Source organism: Rutilus rutilus, assembly GCF_951802725.1.
Source record: "Rutilus rutilus genome assembly, chromosome: 16".
Lineage (NCBI taxonomy): Eukaryota > Metazoa > Chordata > Actinopteri > Cypriniformes > Leuciscidae > Rutilus > Rutilus rutilus.
Genome location: NC_140224.1, coordinates 26,178,419 through 26,202,316, shown reverse-complemented (window position 1 = coordinate 26,202,316; position 23,898 = coordinate 26,178,419). Strand labels below are relative to the sequence as shown.

At 38.2% G+C, this 23,898-nt stretch overlaps 1 protein-coding gene and 1 long non-coding RNA gene across 5 annotated transcripts; both read right to left on the bottom strand.

Moving 5' to 3' along the window:
- Positions 1-5: 5 nt before the first annotated feature.
- LOC311306247 lies at positions 6-5,203 on the bottom strand. The gene is made up of 5 exons (XR_014630157.1): positions 4,945-5,203; positions 2,715-2,828; positions 2,038-2,175; positions 1,904-1,956; positions 6-1,820 (listed from the first exon to the last, which is right to left on the bottom strand). It is a non-coding gene; the product is annotated as an uncharacterized lncRNA (long non-coding RNA).
- Positions 5,204-6,491: 1,288 nt separating this feature from the next.
- On the bottom strand, positions 6,492-23,869 carry rnf40 (ring finger protein 40). Of its 4 annotated transcripts, none has more exons than XM_084434395.1 (20): positions 23,756-23,869; positions 22,549-22,692; positions 21,215-21,382; positions 20,739-21,063; positions 18,379-18,576; positions 18,142-18,263; positions 17,427-17,573; positions 17,039-17,113; positions 15,237-15,356; positions 14,978-15,157; positions 14,750-14,885; positions 14,331-14,452; positions 11,230-11,492; positions 10,742-10,859; positions 10,480-10,632; positions 10,151-10,363; positions 9,454-9,579; positions 9,182-9,322; positions 8,981-9,082; positions 6,492-7,942 (listed from the first exon to the last, which is right to left on the bottom strand). In XM_084434395.1, exons 1-20 carry the CDS (start codon positions 23,765-23,767, stop codon positions 7,766-7,768), a joined length of 3,042 nt encoding a protein of 1,013 aa, XP_084290521.1. In that variant the 5' UTR covers positions 23,768-23,869; the 3' UTR covers positions 6,492-7,765. The 4 variants fall into 4 exon arrangements, with proteins under 4 accessions (XP_084290521.1, XP_084290522.1, XP_084290523.1 ...); XM_084434396.1 differs by having other exon boundaries at positions 10,483-10,632; XM_084434397.1 differs by lacking the exon at positions 23,756-23,869 and adding an exon at positions 23,611-23,648.
- Positions 23,870-23,898: the final 29 nt, after the last annotated feature.

Below are 23,898 nucleotides of genomic sequence, written 5' to 3'. Positions count from 1 at the left end.
GTTTTGGCTTCTTTTTCTGCCTTCCCTTATCTTTATTTAAACACTTGAATCCGTTGCAGTTGCAGAGCATGACATGATTAATTTAGAATATGCAAATGAGAAATGAGTTCGCTTTGCTTTCATATTTTCTCTTAAAGTGTGAATACTGAAATTAGATGCTTTCAAGAACACATTTAGGAAAAATAAATTGTCAACACATTCATAAAATACATTAGTTATCTTTATTGCATTACAATGCATAGTTTCCTCTGCAGTCTTGTTGGAGTAATCGTGAATGAGTAAAGGCATATACACAACCAACTTTACTCAAGACTGTGTCAGCGCCGTGCATGCTTCACAGGTTTATGTTTAGCAAGATTCTGGACTAGTTTCTTGCCCCCGGTTTCACAGACAAGACTTAAGATTAGTCCCAGACTAAAATGCATGTTTGAGCTGTTTTAACTGAAAGCAACTTGCACTGACATATCTTAAGCTATGTCAGTGCTATTGTTTTGTCTCAAGATGCACATCAGTAATGTTTTTTTTGTTTTTCTTCCAAGGCATGTTTATAAAAGCTACTCAGGTCCTAATTAAACTTAGGCCTAATCCTGGCTTTATCTAAACCCTGTCTGTGAAACCAGGCCTTGATGTTCTAAATCTCTGACAAACATGGCAGTGATTCGCAATGAGGTACGTAGTCTTCTTGGGAATTGGGGTGTAAAATGTGCTTAGTTTTCCTGGAAACAATGTAACAATGCAAAGAAAACAGATCATTTCTTTAAGCAAAATATTCATGTTCTTATCAGGTTTGGTGAGATTCACCCCTTTACTCTTGCTAAATGCGCTTGAAGTCATTCAAACAAGAAACGTTCTCCTTAGCATCCGCTGTATATTAACATATACATTTCTTAATGCCCATTGCTCGCTATTCATCTCAAATTGGTGACTTTATCCTTTAGTAATGTTTTACTAAGATAAATTGATTAGACACTAGATATTAAATGTATTGATATACAAGTATGTAAATATCTCTCTACACTATCTAATCTCTTATGCGCATAAAGGCAGGAAAATTTAATCTGACACCTGCGACTCTTAGAAAATTTGTTAATGTCAGCTGGCGACTCTTCTCTTTCGGGTAATCGGCTGCTGTGTCTTTGATGGTCTTCAGTGTCCCCACATCTCCAGAATGTTCATCAATGCCATTGACAGGCTGCTGTGCTGAGCCAGTCGGTGTCAACATTGTTATAAGGGCTACATCTATACAGTGCGTAGTATTCCAACACTATAAAAATAGATAAACTGTACAAACGATTACTACAAATACATTCAAATGGCTATGTGCCATACTAAATCTGTTTAGGAGGCATAATTGTGTAAAAAGGATCATCTTTGACTAATTCTACTATATTAAACAGGTTAGGGTTATTTGTGTTTATCACATTCACAAATCTAACTAACAATGGATATTCAAGTGGGAATGCATCTACAATGCACCATAAGTGCAACATTAATGGCCTCAAACAAAATTCTGCAAACACAGTGTAGCATTTTAAGGGTTCCAACAATGGAATATAAAATATGCTATCATGCTGTCCATAGGATGTCACTTAGCACCTAAGGTTTGCAAACCCATTCTGCACAGTGAACGACAATGTCTCAGTGCAGCTTTTGTGCATAACCATTCACTATACATGACATAGCTTACTAATGTAATAAATTAGACGAATCAGATGCTACTCTGAACACTCTGTGGTTGAGGTACCAGCCAGTGTTCCACCAACTGGAGCATTAATTCACTGGAGTAACAGTCCATTTTCATATGCTGTCAGCTTGAGTTCCTTGAGATGCAAACATTTAGAAAATTAATTTCCTTAATGCATTTCAAAACATACTAAAATGTGTTGCATTTTTCCACTCTTACCTCTTGAAGAACCTATACTGGATAGAGGGGTCCTGTTGTCTCTTCAATCGGCTCTGAATTGTGGACAGAAAAAGTTGGGTAAGTTCTGAGAGTGTTTTTGTTGTTAAAAAGAGGACATAATGTTAACATCTCACCACGTAAGGTCCTCCTTGACCTGCATTGATGTACTAGAACTCCTATGATCAAGGCTCCGAAAACAATTACGGCTGCCAGGACAGACAAACTGGTAATTGCTGCCACCCTCCAGGAATCTGAAGGCTCTATGGGTGGGCCTTAAAAACACAGAACAATGTTACTGGAAGTCCTCCAGCTCTTCAGATCATACAGAAAGAATCTGGCCACTCCTTCTCTGTATGTTAGCTTTGACCTATTGCAAAACCATGTAGGCCTACTTACATATTCATTCTCATGAGTGTTCAAACTTATTCGTGATGGGAAGGATGGACTATTTTACTGATTTGGATCTTTGAGTCTTGTTCAGCAAAACGAATTCCTCTTTATTCAAGTTATCTCATTCATTTGAGTGGAGTTATTTTAAATAGCCAAATGGGGAGATCAGACCATATTACCAACTTGAACAAGCTTGAATCACTTGAGCAGATTTTTATTAAATAGCCAAATTCCGTTTCATATGCAATCTTGATCATATTAGGAATTAGGGAAATCATAATGCAACCAAATTTGAATTATGAGTCGTTCACGTCTCATTTGTCAATATGCCATTTGCCTATCGCACGTGATAGGCCTATAACGCGATAAATATCGCTACTCTCAGAACCATTTTAAATTTGACAGGCTACATTATACTCACATGTGTCACATGATGGAGTTTTCGGGTACTGTTTGCATTCAGAACAAGGTACACACACTGCGACATCTCTATTCCAGAATTCAGATTTGTCACAGGGGGCTGAACCTAACAAAACTGAACAAAGAACCGCACACAAAAAGGTGTCAGGTAGCGGTAACACATTACAATGAAACGGACAAAAACAACAGGTTTCCTGATAACTTGGGGTGTGTTCGGGGTTTTGCACATGGTTAAAATATGATGTTTTACGACTGGAAAAGATCCAAGAGCTTTCTTCGCACTGCCTTTTTCATATGAAATGAGATGGGAAATTCCGTTGAAGTGATGTGGTGGTGCACTCGCGGGGAAACGATATTACTCATGCTCTGTGTGCGTAAGCAAGTCTAAGCTGGCGGCCAGACAATGATGTGGCCCTGAGTGCATGCAAAGTGTCCCACTGCGAGAACTGAGGACATGGAAAAGTGACTTTAAGAGAATTAATGGGTCGGTGGGTCGTCAGTGAGAGTTGAAGTTTGTCTTGCGCACATGCTTGCAATCAGGGGAGGTAGCCTACATAAGGGAAAATGCGGCAAGGCAGGTACCACAGAAAGCCTTTGACGAAAAACTCACAGCTGCGGTCTAGAATAGATGATAAACATCTGCAAGCTAATATCACCTGCTGCAGTACTAGTATGTGACGTGACTGATGAAGACCTTTCTTAGCGGACGTCTTGATGTCTAATCCATTTGAAGTGTATCCATTGATTACATGCCATCAAATGTAAATGATTGGCATTAGCAACCAAATTAAAATGAGTGAAACTGCATAGCCTACTGAATGTCACATCTTTTCTTGAGGTGTCGTGGGACATAACAGAACAATGTGCACTGCTCACATTGATTTATTATCTGACATTGACTCAAGACTTTTAAGGATGCATGACTCATCAAGTGTTTCACTGCATGCACGTCATACATTCAAGCACATACATTTGCATATAATAAAAATAAAAAAAACTGTAGAGGGTATAGTGAATTACACTTCAGTGCATTCTTATCTGATGGTTGAGGTTGAGAATGTGGGCTGCTCAAATGAAGATATACTGTGGAGATTGAGAATAATATGTTCAAAGCCTTGCATGTTTTAGCATAGCAAGCTTAATGATCTGTAAAAAATAAACTTGAATTTCAGATGCCTTTAGCTCTTAGCCTTTGTAATCCAAGGACCCCCATTGTCAAAGTTAATATTTGAAGGCCCCCAGGCTAAGGTTCTTCCTCTTGTTCTTCTGCTGAAATGGTAGATTCTTGAAGATGACATATCTGTATATAAAGTATAGGCTATACTCACTCACTACACACTGCTCCAGCCAATCCCATTTTAAATAAAACATAAATTATTTGTGGGGATGAAATAGAAAACAAAACTGACAAATGTTTAAGTTTGTATAGCTGGTGGTGAGCTGAGCAATGTGTAAATTCCTGAATGTATTCATATAATTCATGTTTTATTTGTTAAAAAAATTATTATGATGATAGCTTGAGGGCACCTTAAAAGTTTACTGAGGCCCCCTATTGGGCCTCAGCCCCCCTGTAGAGAACTACTACAGTAGTTCTCTGATGATTTAAGCATGTTTTGATGTGCATGATTAAATCCATAAGACTTTAAATCCAATTTTCTCCTTATAATGTATAACTGTGACATGACATGAAACAGTTTACTGACTGCATTCAATTACTGCTTAACTAAAGCCACTGAATATAACAAGGGCATGTGGGCGCTTTCCAATGCATTGCCTAATACTTTCCCATAGCAGACAATGCACTTTTTTTTTTTTTTCCTGCAAGCGTTTTTACAATTAAAACTGTTCCAGCAGTAACATACTCATGCCAAAGTTACAAAGACACTACAAGCCTCATGTTCCTCATGGAAAGCTGAAGCCTCTTGTGTTGCACTGTTCTCAGCTGGGCACAATACAACCCATGGAGTGGGTGGGAGTGAAATAAGAGCATTGGAATGCGGAACCGGTGGGAACTGCAACTGGTAAAGGAAGCTATTACGAATGAGGCAGTTCATCGTCATTAACTCCACTGACTCCACGTCTTCCCATGTTCATAGCAAGAGGACAAATGAGACAAAAGTTTGGAACTCTCTTCGGCCACGGAAAATCCATAAGATACGTCATACATATGCTAGGCTAGCCTATATGTTATAACATGAAGATATTAAGCAAGTAAATGTGAATATTCTTACTTTTATCCGCGTTTATTCCATTAATAAGCGTGGCGACCAATAGAGTAATCCAATAGATGCAACGCAGCGCACCGGAATCCATTGGTCTTTATTTATATTGAAATCAAAAAGATTTCTTCAAAAGATTAAAAGCCACAAACGGGATTATAGCATAGCAAGAGCGCGCGTGTGAATGAACCACCCCAAACTTTCAGTCTTGTTTTAATAGCGCCCACACCCACGCGTTGGGTTCAACTCCTCTATGAGTCATTTCCTATGTACTGTACTGAGATTCGTGGCTGTGTCTCCACTCCAGAAGCCCGTGTGCTGCCTATGTAGACCGCGTTTAGGACATCCGTGTGAATTCAAATCACGGCTGAGATTCGACAACTTTTATTAAGAATTTATTAGAGAACAATTATTGAGAAAATATTTGATTTGTTCGTGACTATCGGTTTGTTGTTAATTCATAGTGTTTACAGAGCACGCGAAATATTCAGCTCGAGTTGCGACCTAGAGCCGGTTCCTGGCATTTTTTAGCATGGAAAGACACCAAGTCTGTTATTTTAGTGAATCAAAAGCATACAGTGCATCAGATTCCCAAAACGAATGACGCCGAGTCCTTTCCCTGCAAAATAAATCGGTTCTCTTTGAATCAAAATGCGCAGTTGTTACTGAATTAATCAGAATGAATAAAATGTTAACTTTAGCCTACTGCTGATGCCATCGCATCGGATGTAAGAAGAATTTCAACAAAACAAACAAACATTATTACAGTAACGTAATAGACCGTTCTCAAAACGTTAGCATAAAGATCGTTCATGTAACGTTTTTTCCCCCCCTGAGACATTTTAGTTGGACGTTCTAACATTTTTAAATGTCACTTAATTGTTTCAGAACGTTCAGAGAACATTCAAAAGTAACATTCTCACAATGTTTGCAAAATGATTCAATTGAACCTTAGCACAACCAATATTTTTTCTTTTATTATTATTATTATTTTTAACTGGAAGATTTGAACGTTCAGAGAACATTAAGAAATAACGTTTTCATGACTTAAGATTAAGATTCGTAAAACGTTCTTAAAACAGTTTTTGTTTGCTGGGTAGTTGCTAGGTTTTGAAACACGGGCCACTGAATCTCTGTATTCAGCACGACGATTATGAAACAGTCAATGATGGTAGAGACGCACAACACAGCATGTTCTCTGTGAAGTTTCGTTTTTACTTTCAAGAGAGGCAACATTTACGTGAAAGAGTACAACTCTCTATTACTAGGAAATATCCGCCATTATAATATTGGTGATCTTACTGACGTAAATATTTGATGTCAGACCTATACCAAGAAAAACAACTTCAAGGAATAAGAGTTTAAACGAAGACAATATGTGAAAAATAAGTACTTTCTGTAAAAGCACAAACGAGAGACCCCAGTCTCCCCGTGCAAAGTATGTTTGGGCAAAATGAGCACATTAAAGTCACCCCACCCAACTACGTAATTCACTGTCTCTGGTCCAAGAGAGCAAACAACAGTTCGGTGTTTGGCAGGCAGACTCACACAACGCAGACTGAGAGGAAAAGCAGCAAGACAGTTATTATTAATACGATCAGAACAGCAAGACCATGGGTGTGGGGAATAACATAAGGTCAATTGCGCAATATAATGGAAAATATTTACATACATATTCTGGGCAAGAATTTGCAGTAAAAAAAAGGGTACACAAAGGGTAGGTTTTTTCTCTCTCCTGTGATCCTCTTCTGATGCCTAATCATATGCAACTATGCATATCTAAATCATCTGAAGTTACTAAATCAACATGCATTACGGAAATAGGATTGTATTGGCAGAAAGCATATGGACTGTAATATTTCAGGGTATGTCCATGGAAAGTCCCATTTCATCTTTTTCACATCACTGTTAAAATGAAAACTCAGCTTTATCTACCCAATAAATCATCATTGCAAAATCAAAACTTAATAGCTTTAACTGCCTAGGGAAAACAATGCTTAAACACATTGTAATGACTCTATAAGATGTGTATAGGTTGACATCAAAGCAAAGAGCTGAGTTCACAAATACTTGTATCCAGTTTTTATTTTTAAAGGAAATTGTGCAATAGTTATTGACATGTTGGTGATGTGTTATCTGATGAGTGTTTGGGTATTAATGGTACCTGTCTAAAGCTGAATCAGTTGAGACAAATTTTCTTTTGCATGAATATTTCTTGGTCTCTCTGCTTTGTGTTTTTAAAGTCACTGCACCACAATCTTACGTTTCTAATTCTGCAGCTCTCCTCTGTCCACCCAGTACCCATCACATCTGTTCATTACTAACTTTAAGGGGTTCAATAACATTGAGTGTCACCATAGAAACTGACTGACTGACTGACTAACTACATAACTGGATAGAGTTACTGTATGACTCAAACGGATAAGGCCATAATTGTCAAAACAAAACAGTTTCTGTGAACTTTAAAAGTCTGTCATATTCTGTGGGATTATGACGTTTATGATATTTAGAAATTTGAGCAGATACAGTCTTTTTTTTTTTTTCATGAAGATTCAAAAATGCAAGTATAAAACAGAAAAAAAAAAAAAAAACTCAATGGATTCCTCTGCAATGAAGGAGCACTGCGTGTGTGCTATAGACCATGACTACTTCACAACTGTTTCCATTCTGTCACTGTCTGTTTGGTCATTCGCACCACCTATCACAGATGGGCAAAAGTGGCCCTTTAGAGCATTTTAAAATACCACAGCATGGTAATCCTGTGCTTCAAGACCACTTTCATCCCTTCTTTTCTCATCTATTGTTTTCAGTCCATCAAGAAGTCCACTCTAAATTAGGTGATGTAGATGCGGTGGAAGTCATTTGCTCCGAATGCAGCATTGCATTTGGGGCACTTCCTCTGGCGAGTGTCATAGCGAGTCTTCAAGCATTCATAGCAGAAGACGTGGAAACACTTGGTGAGGACAGTCTCCTTATCCCGTGTATTACAACAGGGACAACGCAATTTAGCCTAGAATGGAGACAACAGTCAGGTCAGGCACAAATAATACACTTATAAAGCTACAGTCAAAATTTCAAATGTTTGAAAATGATTTCATAGACACAAATTCTCCATAAAACTTATGAAGTTATGGAGTTGTTTTATTTTAAAGTATGAGTTGGACTAAATAGTACAGGAAAACAAGTGGCCAGCACACAGGGGAACTCCTTTAAAAAAAACACCATCCCAGTTCCTCAAGATGAAAGAATGGTTAAAAGAATGGTTGAAAGAATGGCCACAGTGTGTAATCTATGCAACGCAGGCCTGCTTTGAAGAAGCTAAAATTATATGATAGCTTTTTGGTAACAACAAATTTCTCATTCTTCCATTTCTATTTTCAGTATTTTAATGACTTCACTATTATTCTATACAAAAAACAAAACAATATACAACATAGAATTAAAATAAACATAATAATAATAATAATATTATATATATATATATATATATATATATACAGATATATTTTTAATCTTTTAATTTATATATTTCAATTAATAAATATTATATACACTACTGTTCAAAGTTTGGGATTGGTAAGATTTTTCTTTGTTTTGGAAAGTCTCATGCTCCCAAGGATGCATTTATTTGGTCAAAATAATAGTACAAACAGTAATATTGTGAAATATCACAATTTTGAATAACTGTTTTCCATTTTAATTCAAAAAAAAAAAAAAAAAAGATTCCTGTGATTTTACACCAGCCATTACATAATTTTAGTGTCACATGATCCTTCAGAAATCATTCCAATATGCTGATTTGGCACTCAAGAAACATTTTTATCAACGTGGAAAACAGTTGTGTTGCTGAATATTGCTGATAATTCTATGATGAACAGAATGTTTCTGTAGAAATCTTCTGCAATATAAAAAATCTCTTTACTGTCACTTTTGATCAATTTAATGCATCCTTGCTGAATACAAGAGAATCTAACTGACAACTGAGGGCACTAGTTTATGTTTGACTGGTTGTCTACATAAAAATAATCTTTGAAAAGCCAATCCTCACCTTATACTGATTAATTTCTTCTTGTAGAATCTCATCAGCATCCGTGTACACCTCAACTTTCTTCTGTTTCTCCAGCTTACGCCGCAGCCTGGACAAGTCCTCCTGAAAACCCCCCCAAAAAACAGCATAGTAGAAGAGTTACACACAGTGTTCCCACTCATTTGTATCCCAAACATATCTACAACACACGTGCCCATGTACCTGTGCTCTCTTGAGGTTGGCACTCTCCCTTTCACGGGCAGTGCGGTTGTCTAGAACCGAGGCTTGGATTTCCCTCAACTTGGTCTGAGTGTGTTCCAGCTGCACTTTAAGGTCCTCGGCCAACTGGGCCGCCTCCACCGCCTGAGCCATTGTGCAGAAAAAGCAGCATTAAACACACATCTGGAAATACATGCTAATGGTTGGCTAAGCTGAGTCATGGTTGTCATGGACATCAGAACAGAGGTGGGCGTCTGTGATCTTTCCGGTTTTACCTTGCGCTTGTTGAGCTCCAGTGCTTGAGTGCGCAGCGCCAGCTCTTTCTCCAGAGTGGCCAGTGTGCTCTGCAGGACACCCTCCTTCTCTTCTAGTTTCTGGACTACCAGCAGCTGAGCGTCCACCTGGGAAGGGCAGTAAAAAGAGCAGATGATGCAACTAAATCATTATTGCAAAAACAGAAGTTATTAAACATATTACATGCAGGTTTACTCCCTCAAAAATGGAAAGGCCCATCAATTTTAGCTTTCATTCTAGCAGGGATGGGCCGACTAGTTGACTATAGACCAACTAGATTTATGCTTTATTTTGTAGTTGCAGTACTTTGGTCTCCATTTTGAAAACTTTAAGGATATTTTTAAAGGACAGATTTGTGTATTTTTGAACAAAGAGGAACTTTAAGCTAAAAAAAATATAGCAAATTTAAAAAAAGTTGACACATCTGTTGTGCTCCCTACAGCTATTCAAAGGAACGGCAAAAATTGTTTTTGTAAATCATTAGACCATTATACTGCTTCAGAGGCCGGTCCAAAAACAGTTGGCTTTCTAAGCTTTTGGACACAGCCACAGTAGACTAGTTTTTCATAAAACCCACCAACTAGTAGATTATGAGAACGTGTTTGTTTTTGTTCATCCGTAAATTCTTGCCTGGACACATGGTGATTGTACGAGGAAATGCTTTTTTTTCTTGCACACCTGAGTTTTGAAAGTGAGCACTTGGTCCGCCAGCTCCTCTTTTTCCTCCCGCAGAAGCTTGTAAATCTGGTTGGATTTGATTCTCTCACTCATCAGTTTAAAGTTGGCATCATCTTTCTCTCGGAGCTGCTGCATGAGCCTGCTGTTCTGCTCCTGCATGTCTTCAAACGCTTGACCCGTCACATCCATCTCACTCAGCAGAGCCTCTTCCTCCTGAAAGGTCCACACGGGCACTGTCAGTGCACTGGCTTCAAAGCTACAGAGGTTGTTGAACTAGAAAAATTCTAACACAATTGTTTACAATAACTAGGTTTACCAACTAGACACACCACCTGTTTAGTAGCAGCCAGTTTTTTCTGCAAGTGTTCGATGGTCTCCTCGGCCACACGGATCTTGCGGAGGGCATCTTCATCTGCCAGTTTCTTGCTTTCTTTCCTTTCCCTCTCCTCGAGTTCCCGCACTCGCTGCCTCAACTCTTCCACCTACCAGACAATGTTGATATTAGAATTAAGAGAAGGACCACCCCAAGCGAATTGCATGTTAATGGTTTTGCCTCACAGAAAGACAGCAAGGCTTGGTGGGCTCACGTACCTCTGCTTTGGACTTCTTTTCTGCGGCCATGAGTTGCACTTTGTCTCGCTGCTCCTTTGGGGCTGATTTGTACATATCTAGCAGTAGTTTCATTTCCTTCTGAGACTCCTGAGCTTTTCTGTTGGTGTGACGCAATTGATATGGGGTAAGGTGACAGATCTGAAGTTCATTAAATGCTATATAATTGCATTTAAAAGACGATATTATAGTTGCCAAAAATAAAGCAAACACAAAGAGAATGCTTTTTGTCTTCATTTTAAATATTATGTTTTATTATTAATTATTTATTAAAAAAAAGAACATGCGTGTGTGACTTGCATTGATATTTTGTTATGTAATGCAATGAATTTTTAGGTAAGAACAAATACTTCTTTGAGCCACTGTATATTAATTCTGATTGTCCATTTATATCCAGCAAGATTGATAAAATAGCAGATAATATTAAATCAAGCAGTATTGAGAATCATAATTAAGGCTGAAAGATGTACTTGAGCTCTCCTCTCAGCATCTTCAGCGCATCAGAGTCCTTCCTTTTCAGCTCATCACTGCGCTGTCTCTCCCGTTCTCTTTCTCGCTCCCTCTCTCTCTCCGCCTCCCTCTCTCTCTCCCGCGCCCGTTGCCTTTCCAGCTCTCTCCTCCTCTCTTCCTCCTCCTCCTGGTCCTCATCTTCCTCTTTTTTTACCTCTAGTCCTCCATCACCCACGCTTTCTTCCAACATCAGTGCACCTGTATCTCCACTCTGGCACTTCAACTGAAAAACAACAGGAGTGACATTTTACAGAGAACAATATTTAGTGAAAATTAAATAACTTTGAGGAAAGTAGCAGCTCACATATATAATAACATAAGTGCACTGAATGGTATATTAGCTAGTAAAATATATTTTTTTCTGAGGGGGGCAGGGGGGGAATCATGCATGCCTTTTTCTTTTACATTTAGAAAATACTTTTTAAAGTGAATTACAAATGAAGAATGTTAATTTATTATACAAAAATATTAAATAATAATAATAATAATAAATATATACACACACATTTGTTGGTTCTCATTTTGTTTTTACACGTGTTAGTTTCTTTGTGATATGACAAATAAAACAATTGACTTCACAACTATGCAATATTCTTACATTCTTATGCTTTGATAAATATGGTAATTTGATAATTTGGGTAATTTTGTTGCAGGAGCTTACATAAAGCACAGGGAGACTTTATTTGAAACAATGCACTAAATTTACAAAATGATAGCACAAATAAGTACAATCGAAAAAAGAGGAAAAATTAAACACGGCTTAAAGTTTTTCATGCGAGTCTGACGGTAGTATTTGGGTAAGAAATACTACAGAAATTAAAGCAATCAAATGTATAAATAACACTGAAAAGTCTTCATTGTAAAATAAATACAGAGTAATGCTTACAATTTGTTACAAAAAAAGTTGTAAAGAGTGACTTTCTCTTTGGCCACGTCCACACGAAGCCGGTGCGTTCCCGATCCGATATTTTTTTTTCCTCGTTCTAAAAAAAAATTCTGTAAACACGGCGTCGTCTCAAGAAATATCTGCGTACACACGAAACCACTGAAACCGACTGAAAACGGTGTAGTATATATGCCAGACCAGTATGGGGCGCTGTAATTCTGCCACAGAGATATACTATACACGGAGAAGAAGACTTTGAGCATGCGCATAACCTTGCGCGCTGTATTCGAACCAAGAAGAAGAAGACAAAGATTATCGCTTTTTGCTCACCACAGTTGCAGAGAAGCAATAGATTTTGCTGTAATAAAGCTAGTAGGCTTAGTAGCTTCTGCAGCACGAATACAATCATATAAGTCCGCCTTTATTGTTGTTGCTGTTACTCGTGACACAGATGACACGTGATGTGATGACATCATCGTTTCACAAAATATACGGATTGGCTGTACACACGAAACCGCAAGGGTGTCGTTTTCAGATTTATCCACTTTGGGACCCGGTTTAAAAAAATAGCGGTTTCAGTCTCCCAAAACGCCGGATCCGTGTGGACGAAATGCCAATACGATAAAAAATGTATACGTATACAGCGAAACGCGTCTCCGTGTGGACGGGCCCTTTGTCTATTGTTCTACTGTGTGTCTGTGTGTGTGTGATATATATATATATATATATATATATATATATATATATATATACATATACACACACATATACATACACACACACTCACCTAAAGGATTATTAGGAACACCATACTAATACTGTGTTTGACCCCTTTTCGCCTTCAGAACTGCCTTAATTCTACGTGGCATTGATTCAACAAGGTGCTGAAAGCATTCTTTAGAAATGTTGGCCCATATTGATAGGATAGCATCTTGCAGTTGATGGAGATTTGTGGGATGCACATCCAGGGCACGAAGCTCCCGTTCCACCACATCCCAAAGATGCTCTATTGGCATTGAGATCTGGTGACTGTGGGGGCCATTTTAGTACAGTGAACTCATTGTCATGTTCAAGAAACCAATTTGAAATGATTCGAGCTTTGTGACATGGTGCATTATCCTGCTGGAAGTAGCCATCAGAGGATGGGTACATGGTGGTCATAAAGGGATGGACATGGTCAGAAACAATGCTCAGGTAGGCCGTGGCATTTAAACGATGCCCAATTGGCACTAAGGGGCCTAAAGTGTGCCAAGAAAACATCCCCCACACCATTACACCACCACCACCAGCCTGCACAGTGGTAACAAGGCATGATGGATCCATGTTCTCATTCTGTTTACGCCAAATTCTGACTCTACCATCTGAATGTCTCAACAGAAATCGAGACTCATCAGACCAGGCAACATTTTTCCAGTCTTCAACTGTCCAATTTTGGTGAGCTCGTGCAAATTGTAGCCTCTTTTTCCTATTTGTAGTGGAGATGAGTGGTACCCGGTGGGGTCTTCTGCTGTTGTAGCCCATCCGCCTCAAGGTTGTGCGTGTTGTGGCTTCACAAATGCTTTGCTGCATACCTCGGTTGTAACGAGTGGTTATTTCAGTCAAAGTTGCTCTTCTATCAGCTTGACTCAGTCGGCCCATTCTCCTCTGACCTCTAGCATCAACAAGGCATTTTCGCCCACAGGACTGCCGCATACTGGATGTTTTTCCCTTTTCACACCATTCTTTGTAAACCCTAGAAATGGTTGTGCGTGAAAATCCTAGTAACTGAGCAGATTGTGAAATACTCAGACTGGCCCGTCTGGCACCAACAACCATGCCACGCTCAAAATTGCTTAAATCACCTTTCTTTCCCATTCTGACATTCAGTTTGGAGTTCAGGAGATTGTCTTGACCAGGACCACACCCCTAAATGCATTGAAGCAACTGCCATGTGATTGGTTGATTAGATAATTGCATTAATGAGAAATTGAACAGGTGTTCCTAATAATCCTTTAGGTGAGTATATATATATATATATATATATATATATATATATATATATAAAAATAAAAAGAGAGCGAGATGTGTCTGTGTGTGTGATTTAGTGGTATAAAATAATATTTGTAATTTAATGTTTCCAACTCAAAATTCTGTGATCGTGGGGAAACTGTCAACGAAAACCAGCATGAGAAATACCTTGTTTATTTCCATCTGTGTCTCACGTAGTTTCCTTTTATATCTCTGCACATCCCCTTTCAGCTGATGATTATGGTTCTGCAGACTGCTGATTAAGTGTCTCATTTCTCTGTTTATTGGGCCTAAAAGAAAAGAAAAGAAAAAAAGACAGAGAGAGAGAGATGGTGATGCTGATAGTCATTCTAATACAATTACAGACGTCTTGGTTCATGATGCTTAGATAAAAAGTGAACACCAGCCAAAACTGAACAATCAGAGAAGTGATGACAGGATACACCACCCCCTCAGACTTCCTCGCAGTCATGGTTACTGTAAAGCGAATGGGCCTTGGGAAATTCACCACTAAGGAATCCCGCCTCACCCGCAGGGCATGGCAACCGAAAATAATAAAATCAAATTACTTGTATCAGTGACATTACCTGCTTGCTCATTGGCAGCAAGATTCTGTTCAAACTCTATCCGTAGCATTTCATACTCCTTGCGCACCTGGGCCAGCGTGTCCTCAAGCTGGATGACCTCAGTGCGTAACTTCTTCTGAAGAGACAACTCGTCACTCTACAAACAGAGAGAATGACATTCAAACAATCACAAAAAACACGCTGAGATATGACTACCAGCAATCATTTCTGTCCAATCATCCCTCTCACCTCCATGTGCTCTATCTGCCGCAGGTGAGCGTTTTTGGCTGTGAGCAGCAGAGCTCTGGCTTCATCCAGCTGGGTCTTCACACTCAGAGACTCATTGTACAGCAGAGAGAACTGTGATTGGAGGCACTTGTACTCAGGCGTCTCCTTCAACACTTCCTCTGGTATATTCCTCAGATCCATCTACAAAGGGATGTAGAGGTCAGTTAAAAATTAAATCCTTTTTTTGTACTCTTATTGAACTCTCATTGAACTCTACCACCTTCAGTTTCTCGCTCTCCCGAACAGCTTCCTGTAATTCTTGCTGAAGTTTCTCAAGCTCTGCCATGCGGCTGTTGGCAAGTTCCTGGTTTTGCTCTAACTCAGCATTCAGAGATTCAAACTGATAGAAGAGAATTACTCGTTAGACAAACTGACGTACAAATCCCAGATTGCAATCAGGTCTACATCATTCTAATTAATAAAAAAAATATCTTATATATATATATTAGGGCTGTACTCAACCAAAGAAAATCTTGGTCGACTGAAGTCCTGAAATTTTCGACTAAAAATCGACTAAAAATGACGTTAGAAAAAAAACGTTAAATTAATTAGATGTGCACTGTGCGCAGTACTTGGTAGCCTTGTTGTCCGCCTAAATTAATTATAAATAAACAAACAACTAGTAGGCTATTTGCAGTATATTAAATCGTTTTTGACCTAATTATTTTGCACTGAAATGAGTCTGACACTTGAGTCTGTCAGCTCTGACAGCGCTGCATCACGTGCACCTGCGCATTATCATAGCTTATGATTTCCGAAAATAGTAGCCTACTATGTTGTCAACAAGTGATATCATCACAAGAACTGTTGAGGAATATGCAACATAATTTAGACAATTATTTTTGTCATATGTTATAATAATAAGTTATTATTAGTCAGACACTATCATTTCACCGTGCATGTCCTCGCACCGAGCGAGGCTGATGAGCTTAACGTTAGCTTCGCAGCTGAGACACGAATAGACTATTAAATTAAAGCTTTTACTCTTAATAAACACAAAAGGCACGTCCACTTTAATAAAAAAAGAATATTTATTAAACAAACCAGATCAAGAGCAGAAACGAAATAAAGTGCATAACTGAAAAATAAAGCATCCTAGGCTCAAAACTAACACAACCAACAGCACAGCGCAATTGCGCATTAGGCTCCAAATAAAAAATAAAAAAGTTAGGTTATCACACTAAAACATTGAAATATGCAAATTCTGATATGTTCATAGCTTACTCAAAACAGACAGGGCAAGCTAACGCAGACAAGTGAGCTTACCACTTTTACAGTAGATGATATGTCATGTTTGTCGTCAAGCTGTGGAAAACTGTTGCTTGCAAACTTTGCATTCGACCTTTTTCCTGTTATCAATTTTAACAAAATGCTGCCACACTGTCGATTTCTTTGTTGTTGACATGTTAGAAGAGGACTGACTATTAAACGCTCTCACAATTAAATAAATAATATTCAGCATCAAACCTTCTACGCTCGACGCTCTCTCTTGGGTTGGGCTAATCCAAAAAAGGTGAAAACAAGGGGGGTGTTTTGAAGACAGACTGTTACAGTGAAACAAGAGTATTCTGAAAACACCCCCATTAGCAGTTAGTGCTTTCCACCTGTTGAAATGAGCGCGCCTCAGCGCGGCAATACTGATGAAATAAACGCGGCAGAAAATCGACCAATCAGAATTTTGGTCGAACCAGAACGTATCGACCAACTAATCGACTAATCGACTAGGACAGTACAGCCCTAATATATATATATATATATATATATATATATGTATGTATAAAAAACACGAAAAATAGAAATGTTGCCTTGCCAACTAACTGAAATAAATAAGTTAAAGTACTAAATTTTCTAAAACTGAAATAAAAATAAAAGTTAAATAGAAATATAAAACAATAAAAATGACAATCACAAAGTTAATAAAACTTTGAAATAAGGAAAACTAAAAAAAATACATAAAAAGATAAAAGCTAAAATTCTAAATGTATATACATTATATAATTGATTAAATAATAACACTGTTACCTTCTGTATACTGAGTGTGATTTGACCACCTGGTAACCCACCAGAACTGCCAGTGGCATGATAACCGGAATTAAGCTAATTTGGGGGGAACAAAACACACATATTCAAGAAATGAACAAATAACATATAATTGTATTGCTAGTAATACTAAACTGTGTCTACAGTTAACGATGAAACAAGATTAGTTTAATTGCCTGCAGTACAATTTCCTTACTCACAGGAAGTACTGCTAGAGGAGCAAACAGCACATAATACATTGATTACTACGAAGGATCAAGAATGGCAAAGAAATACATTGCATGAAAACTGAAAATGTATGTTCTATTTCAAATTCAGGAAAGCTAAACAAAAATTGCTCAGCATTAAATAGGATAAAGGGAAAGCTGACCTGCTCCAGAGCTTCTGCTAGGTGTTTATTCAGCTTCTGCTCTCTCTTACGGAGTTTTTCGATGTCCCACTGCAGGTCCTCCACAGCCGTTTCCATTTCAGACACTTTAGTCTCAGAACTCGTAACTTTGTCAACCAGTTCATTATACTGTGGAAGCAAAGACTGGTCTTAAGGACAGTGCAAAGGGTGCAAGACACATATCACATATATCACACTACTGCTCAAAGGTTTGGGGTTGGTAAGATTTTAATAATGTTTTTGAAAGAAGTCACTTATGTTCACTAAGGCTGCATTTATTTGAATAGTACAGTAAGAACAGTAATATTATTACTTTCATTTTCAGCAGACATTACTGTATTTTCAGCAACCATTCTTAGTATCAAATGATCTTTCAGAAATCATTCTACTATTCTGATTTGGTGCTCAAGAAACATTTCTTATAATTATCAGTGTTGTATTGTGTAATATTTTTGTGGAAACCCAATACAATTTCTTTCATGATTCTTTGATGAATAGAAAGTAAAAAAAAAAAAAACATTTATTTGAAAGTTTTATTGTATTAATATTATAAATGTAACGTTTCCTAGCTGAATAATAGTTTAAATTTGTTTGTTTTTTAAAATCTTACAAACCCCAAACCTTTCCATGGTAGTGTATAACTTGGTAAATATACTGTAAATAAAATTTGGTCAGACAAAACTAGGCTATCAGATACCTCTAATGACATTTTGTGGTGTTTCCCTTGCAGGGAGGAAGCAAGGTCTTGCAGTCGAATATTTTCCTCTAGAAGTGTGCGGTTTGTGGCAATTATCTCTCGCTGACTGTCATCTTCACAAACTGATTAGAACGTAAAGTACAAGAGCGATAGTTTAGTGTTTGTTCAAACTAAAACTTTTTTCTGGAATAAACATTTTGTGCTTTGAAAATCATAGCAAATGAACTCTTATTTTACCAGCTGACTCCACTCTAGTACACAGCTCGTCAATGCTGCTATGCAGGCGGTCAAAGATGCAGACCATGCAGGCCACAGCACCCTTGCTGAACTGCATCCTGTCCTGTAGCTGCAGTGTCAGCTCCTCCTCGCTGCTATTATCCAGAGTTGCCAGGAAAGCCTTTGCGCTCACGCTGAGAGGTGGTGGAGGTGGAGGGGCTACAAAACAGATCAAATACAATATAAATGTAAATGGTAAAAGCTGCTATAGGCACTAGATGCATTATTGTTTTATGCTTCGTTTATGGTCTGAGTATCTTGAGTATTTATTTTGATACATCAGGCTTTTATAGCTTATAAAGTATTATGTTATGAGAATATGGAGCTCACACTCGAAGAGAATCTAAATTTTACTCAGAGGCCGAAACTGAGCAAAAATCAGCAATTTGGTGCATTTGCTGTTATTTATATGGCCCAAAAAAATAAAATAAGATGAAATTCTGACCAATTGTAATGTAAATCAATAGCCGTATTTACATTACATGGTTCAAGTGACCCAATTCCGCTTTTTTCCTCCCATACGGCACAGATCGGATATGACCCACAAACGTGTAAAGGCCCGGGCACACCAAGGAAGATAACTATGAAGATAACAATAAAGATACAGTTCTAAAAATCGTTCTCAATATTAAAGAATAGGAGAGTTCACACCACAGCTATAACAATAACGGCACAGAGAACCTATATCGTTGGAATCACTTTCAGGACGATTTTATCCAGCTGATGAACGATAAAAACATTGACAGCCAATCAGAATCCATCCTGCTGTAACAAGCTCGAGCTTTTAAAGTGGCAGACGAGCAAGAGCTTAGAATAAACAGAACGACATTGTCTGCTGGTGTGGACGCTAATATAGTCATCGTTCTTGGTGTGAACGGGCCTTAAGCAGGAAAAAAGCACATGGATTCTGATATTCTCAGATTGGCTTTAGGCCTCATTCGTAAGAGGAAATAAATCTGATGTGAATTGGATACGAGCATTTGCATCTGCCATATAAGCTGACAGATCAGATATTACGATCAATGCGAGTCGTGCATCATTGAAAAAGCACCAGTGGCAAATGACATCAACTCAGGTGGACACCAACTGCAATATTACATGAATTTTTTTCAATGCCCAGGCTGCAACAGGGGCTCTCCTCTTTTTTTCTCCGCCATAAGAGACCAATGTTTTGCTGACCTTTAAAGATGGTGCAGAAAGCAAAAGCTTGTATTATCATTTCATCTGCATCCATTGCAAATCATGCCCTTTTTACTTCCTTTCAGCCGAAGCTGGAAGTTTTATAGGGTTAATAGGATAAATGTATAAACTAGTGTTGTAGTCAAGACCACATAAACCAAATCAAGACCAGCATGTGTTGAGACCAAACCAAGATCAAGACAGGGTGAGACCAGACCAGCACGCCTAAATTTCATCTTAAAGGTCCACATTTACTGCTTGACAAATGTATTATAGTTATTCAATACATACAGTAAGAATAAACAGAAGTTTGCATCTGAATTGGTACAATTACAACTGCATAAATAATGCTGAGATGTTTTAAAAATAACATTTTAAAGGTGCATTAAGCAACTTTTCATGTTAAAAATACCCGTTTTTCTAACCCATACATGCTTAAACAATTGCCTGATGGGCTGAATGAGCCCTTCTATGATCACTGCGATTGCCTCTATAATCCTGTACAGTAAAATAAATAAGAGGGATTCGGGACGGAATCGACTGGGCGTGACGTCATGCGCGTTCACGCTCACCTGGCTATGTCTGGCAGGTTTGTGTATTCGCCGCCATTATCCGCATCAGCGAAGACAACTCAAGCGACTTTTGCAAAAGTAGAAGATGGATTCAAAGAGACCGGCTTCTAGTTCATCCCAAACCCCAACGCAAACTCCACATAACCGCGTGCACAACTCTGGTTGCAGTTTCGCGTGTCGCCAGAAGGGGGCATAGTTCTGCAAAAACTCAGAGACTTGCGCAATGCACCTTTAAATAACGAAATATGATGGAAAAATAAAATTTTACTTTTAAATATGAAACTAAAACTGCCAGTAGGGGGCGGCAAATCACTTAATGAGTCACGGAATCATATATTCAAACGATTTGTTCGAAGCAGCTGATTCATTCAGTAAGGAAACCCAGATGTGTGTTGAGATAAAATCAAGTCCTCTTAGTCCTCTGAGACAAGACCAAGTACAAATGTGGTCAAGAACGAGACCTTCAAAAAAAGACCAACACTCGAGTAACACTAGTATAATAAACTATGAATAAACGCTTTATTTTAAATGTTGTGCAAATGGCATCGGAGTCTAACTCAGTATATTTACCGGGAATTCCATCCTTCACTGGTACATCAGTCAGCTTCTCCTCAGAGTCAGGCGGCTGCTGCTGCTTCTCTTGCTCCTGTGTCTGTTCCTTTTCTTGCACTGGTTGTTGTGGTGGTTCTTCCACCCCCTCAGGTGGCGGCCGGGGTAGGCCATCATCCCCTTCCATTGGGGCCGGCAAAGGAGCAGGAGGTTCAGGAGCAGGTGATGGAGCTACAGCAGGAACTGGGACGTCTGCCGGAACAGGAGGGGTGGCAGGGGTCTGGACAGGAGCTGGGGCATCCTTGGGCTCTACATGCTGCAGCAATTCATGGATATTTTCCTCAAGCTGTGAAAACAGAGTTCAAATAAGTCCTCACAATATTACTATTATCTGTTATAACAGATGTCATATATGGAATGTATATTTTGATTCTTTCATGTTTTGTATTGTTATTATTGTCATTGCATAGCATTGGAAGAAAAGAAGAGTGGTGAACCTGAGTCCAACAGCGGTTGACAATAAGCAGGGTGGTGTCATCAGTGGCCTGCCTCTTCTCCAGTTTCTCAATCTTCTCCCTCAACTCATCCTCCAAAGCCTGCCTCTGTTCAAGGCGTTCGCAGAGCTTCTTGTTCTTGAACTGAATGACCTTCATGTCCATCTCCTCCTGCACAAAAATATTTGGGGTCAATCCCCAATAAGTCAATCTCATCTACAAAGGTTTTGAAGGTTAATACAGAATGTTTAAAAAACACTACCAATCAAAAGTATTGGGTCAGACTTTTATTCAGTAAGGATGCGTTGATCAAAAGAGGCAGTAAAGACATTTACAATTTTACAAAAGATTCAAATATTTCTATTTCAAATAAATGCTGTTCTTTCTATTCATCAAAGAACCCTGACAAAAAATGTATCACGGTTTCGCTAAAAATATTATGCAGCAGAACTGTTTTCAACACTGATAATAAAACTGATCAACACACATGCTGTAGTAAAGTAAGTACTCGCATACTTGTGCATGACGCGAGGGTGAATAAATTAAGAAACAATTTAAAGTTGGGGAATAGTCATTTGACATGCTTTGCGATTAGAACTGTGATTGATAAAATTGATCATCTGAGGTGTTTATGTGCTGGAGCGACACTCCTCAAAGTGAAAGCACAAACATCATTTAAATCACCATATCACTTTTTTAGTTTTTGTAGTATGACGACTTTTAGATAGTTTATTCTTATAATTTAAGTGGGATTGAGGGACATCTGTGCGTGCGCTGCTTGTCTGTGTAAGAGATCAAATGAAGGCCTGCACTGAGTGTACTACTACTGCATGAGAAAAAAATGAAAGTTTCAGTGAAGATATATATATATATATATATAATGTTGAATATAATGTATAATAATGCAATGGTGGAATATTTGCGGGTGCTGAAAATGCCAAATGTCTGATTTTAAATAGGGGCCAATATTATTTTTATTATTATTCCGTGTCTAACATAATTCTGTATTTTTAGCTTCAGAATCATGAATATTTTTATTCTGGTGTCACCATTGTCCTGTGCATTTGGGACCAAGACCAAGTCTAATCCTAGTCAAGTTTAAATACCAACTTTTTACCATATGTCTTAGAAGCAATAATAATAATAAAAACTCTTATTTTGGCTTAAAGTATCACAACAGTATCATGTCATGAGTTCAGTATCGTGAATTGCATCAAATTGTGACATGAGTGTATCGTTACACCCCTAATTGAGGGTGATATGTTAAAAACACACAAAATATTGCAAGACTGCACCCAACAGCTACAACGCATTTTGTTTTGGTACATGAAACATACCGTAGAAGAAACTCCTCCAATGCGGATGGGCTCGATGAGAGTGGTGGTAGTCTTCTCCTCTTTCTTCATCTTTTTTTCAGGTGCGCCAGGAGGACTATCCCCTCCTGAGGGGCGCTTCCCACCCCCTGTGCCAGACATGCTTCCCTACAAAATTCACAGTGTTAGATAGACTATTATTATATTATTCAGAACTACAACAGACGCAAGCATCAATTTCTTAAAAAGCACAGGCAGTTTTGTTAAATTAAAGGTTCAACCAAACTGTCATCATTTACTCTGCATGTTGTTCCAAAGCTGTATGACTTTTTTTCATTTGTGGGACAAAATGACAGCCTCAGTTATCATTCACTTTCATTGTATGAGTAAAAACAAAGATGCCTGCACAACATCTCCTTTTATGTTCTAAAGAAAACCAGAAAGTCATACATATTTGAACATAATGGTGAGGAAGAGGAAGTGATTGATATTTTTTAGTTTTGGGTGAACTATCACTTTAACTAAATAATTTTACATTGTATAGTTCCAAGACAGCTAACGTTATTAGTACTGACGATATCAAACAAAGACCACAGTTAAAGAGATTTTGCGCAGGTAATTTCTATCTGGCCTAAAACTGAAAATATTATTTAACGATAACAATAAGAAGATTTAAGCTGAAACACTTATGATGTAATTCAGTTTTCAATTTTCTGTCATATGCTGGTTAACACGGCGGACGTCTTCGATCTAATTCATATTTATTGGATTATTACATAATGAAACAAACTATAAAGAAGGTATTATAGTCATAATACGCAGGGCACATATTTATGCAGTACAAGTTTTTTTTTTCCAATTAATTTAAGGCAACAGTGGCGCTTTGAGTGAGTTTAGCTTCGATGCTAGCTAAAGCCTAGCAAGCGAGATACAACGGTCAAAAGCATGGGTCTTTTAACATTATAAATTGCATTATGTAAGAACTATATGTCGCACGTCCTACTACAACGTTTTAGGTACACCGCAGTTAAAAACGTGTATTAAAATAGATTTGTGTTAGTGACTTTTTCGCAACCAGAAACAAACCTCCGCTCCGACCGGAAAACAGGAAGAACAGTAGATATGTGAACACTGACACTACAGGACACGTTTTTGTCTATCAAAATAAAAGTGAGCGGGTATAGACAGGCCCTAACATATGTGTAAAACACTTTGTTTGTAGCACTCATACCTTTTTAGACATTTGTTGTGATCACAGACGTATTTGCTCGAAGTGAGCTATTTGAACAACGTTTGGTTGTGGACTCTTTCGTGCTAGTCTGATACTTTACGTCACTTCCTCTACATCCCAGGGTGAAAATAAAAGTTCTTAAA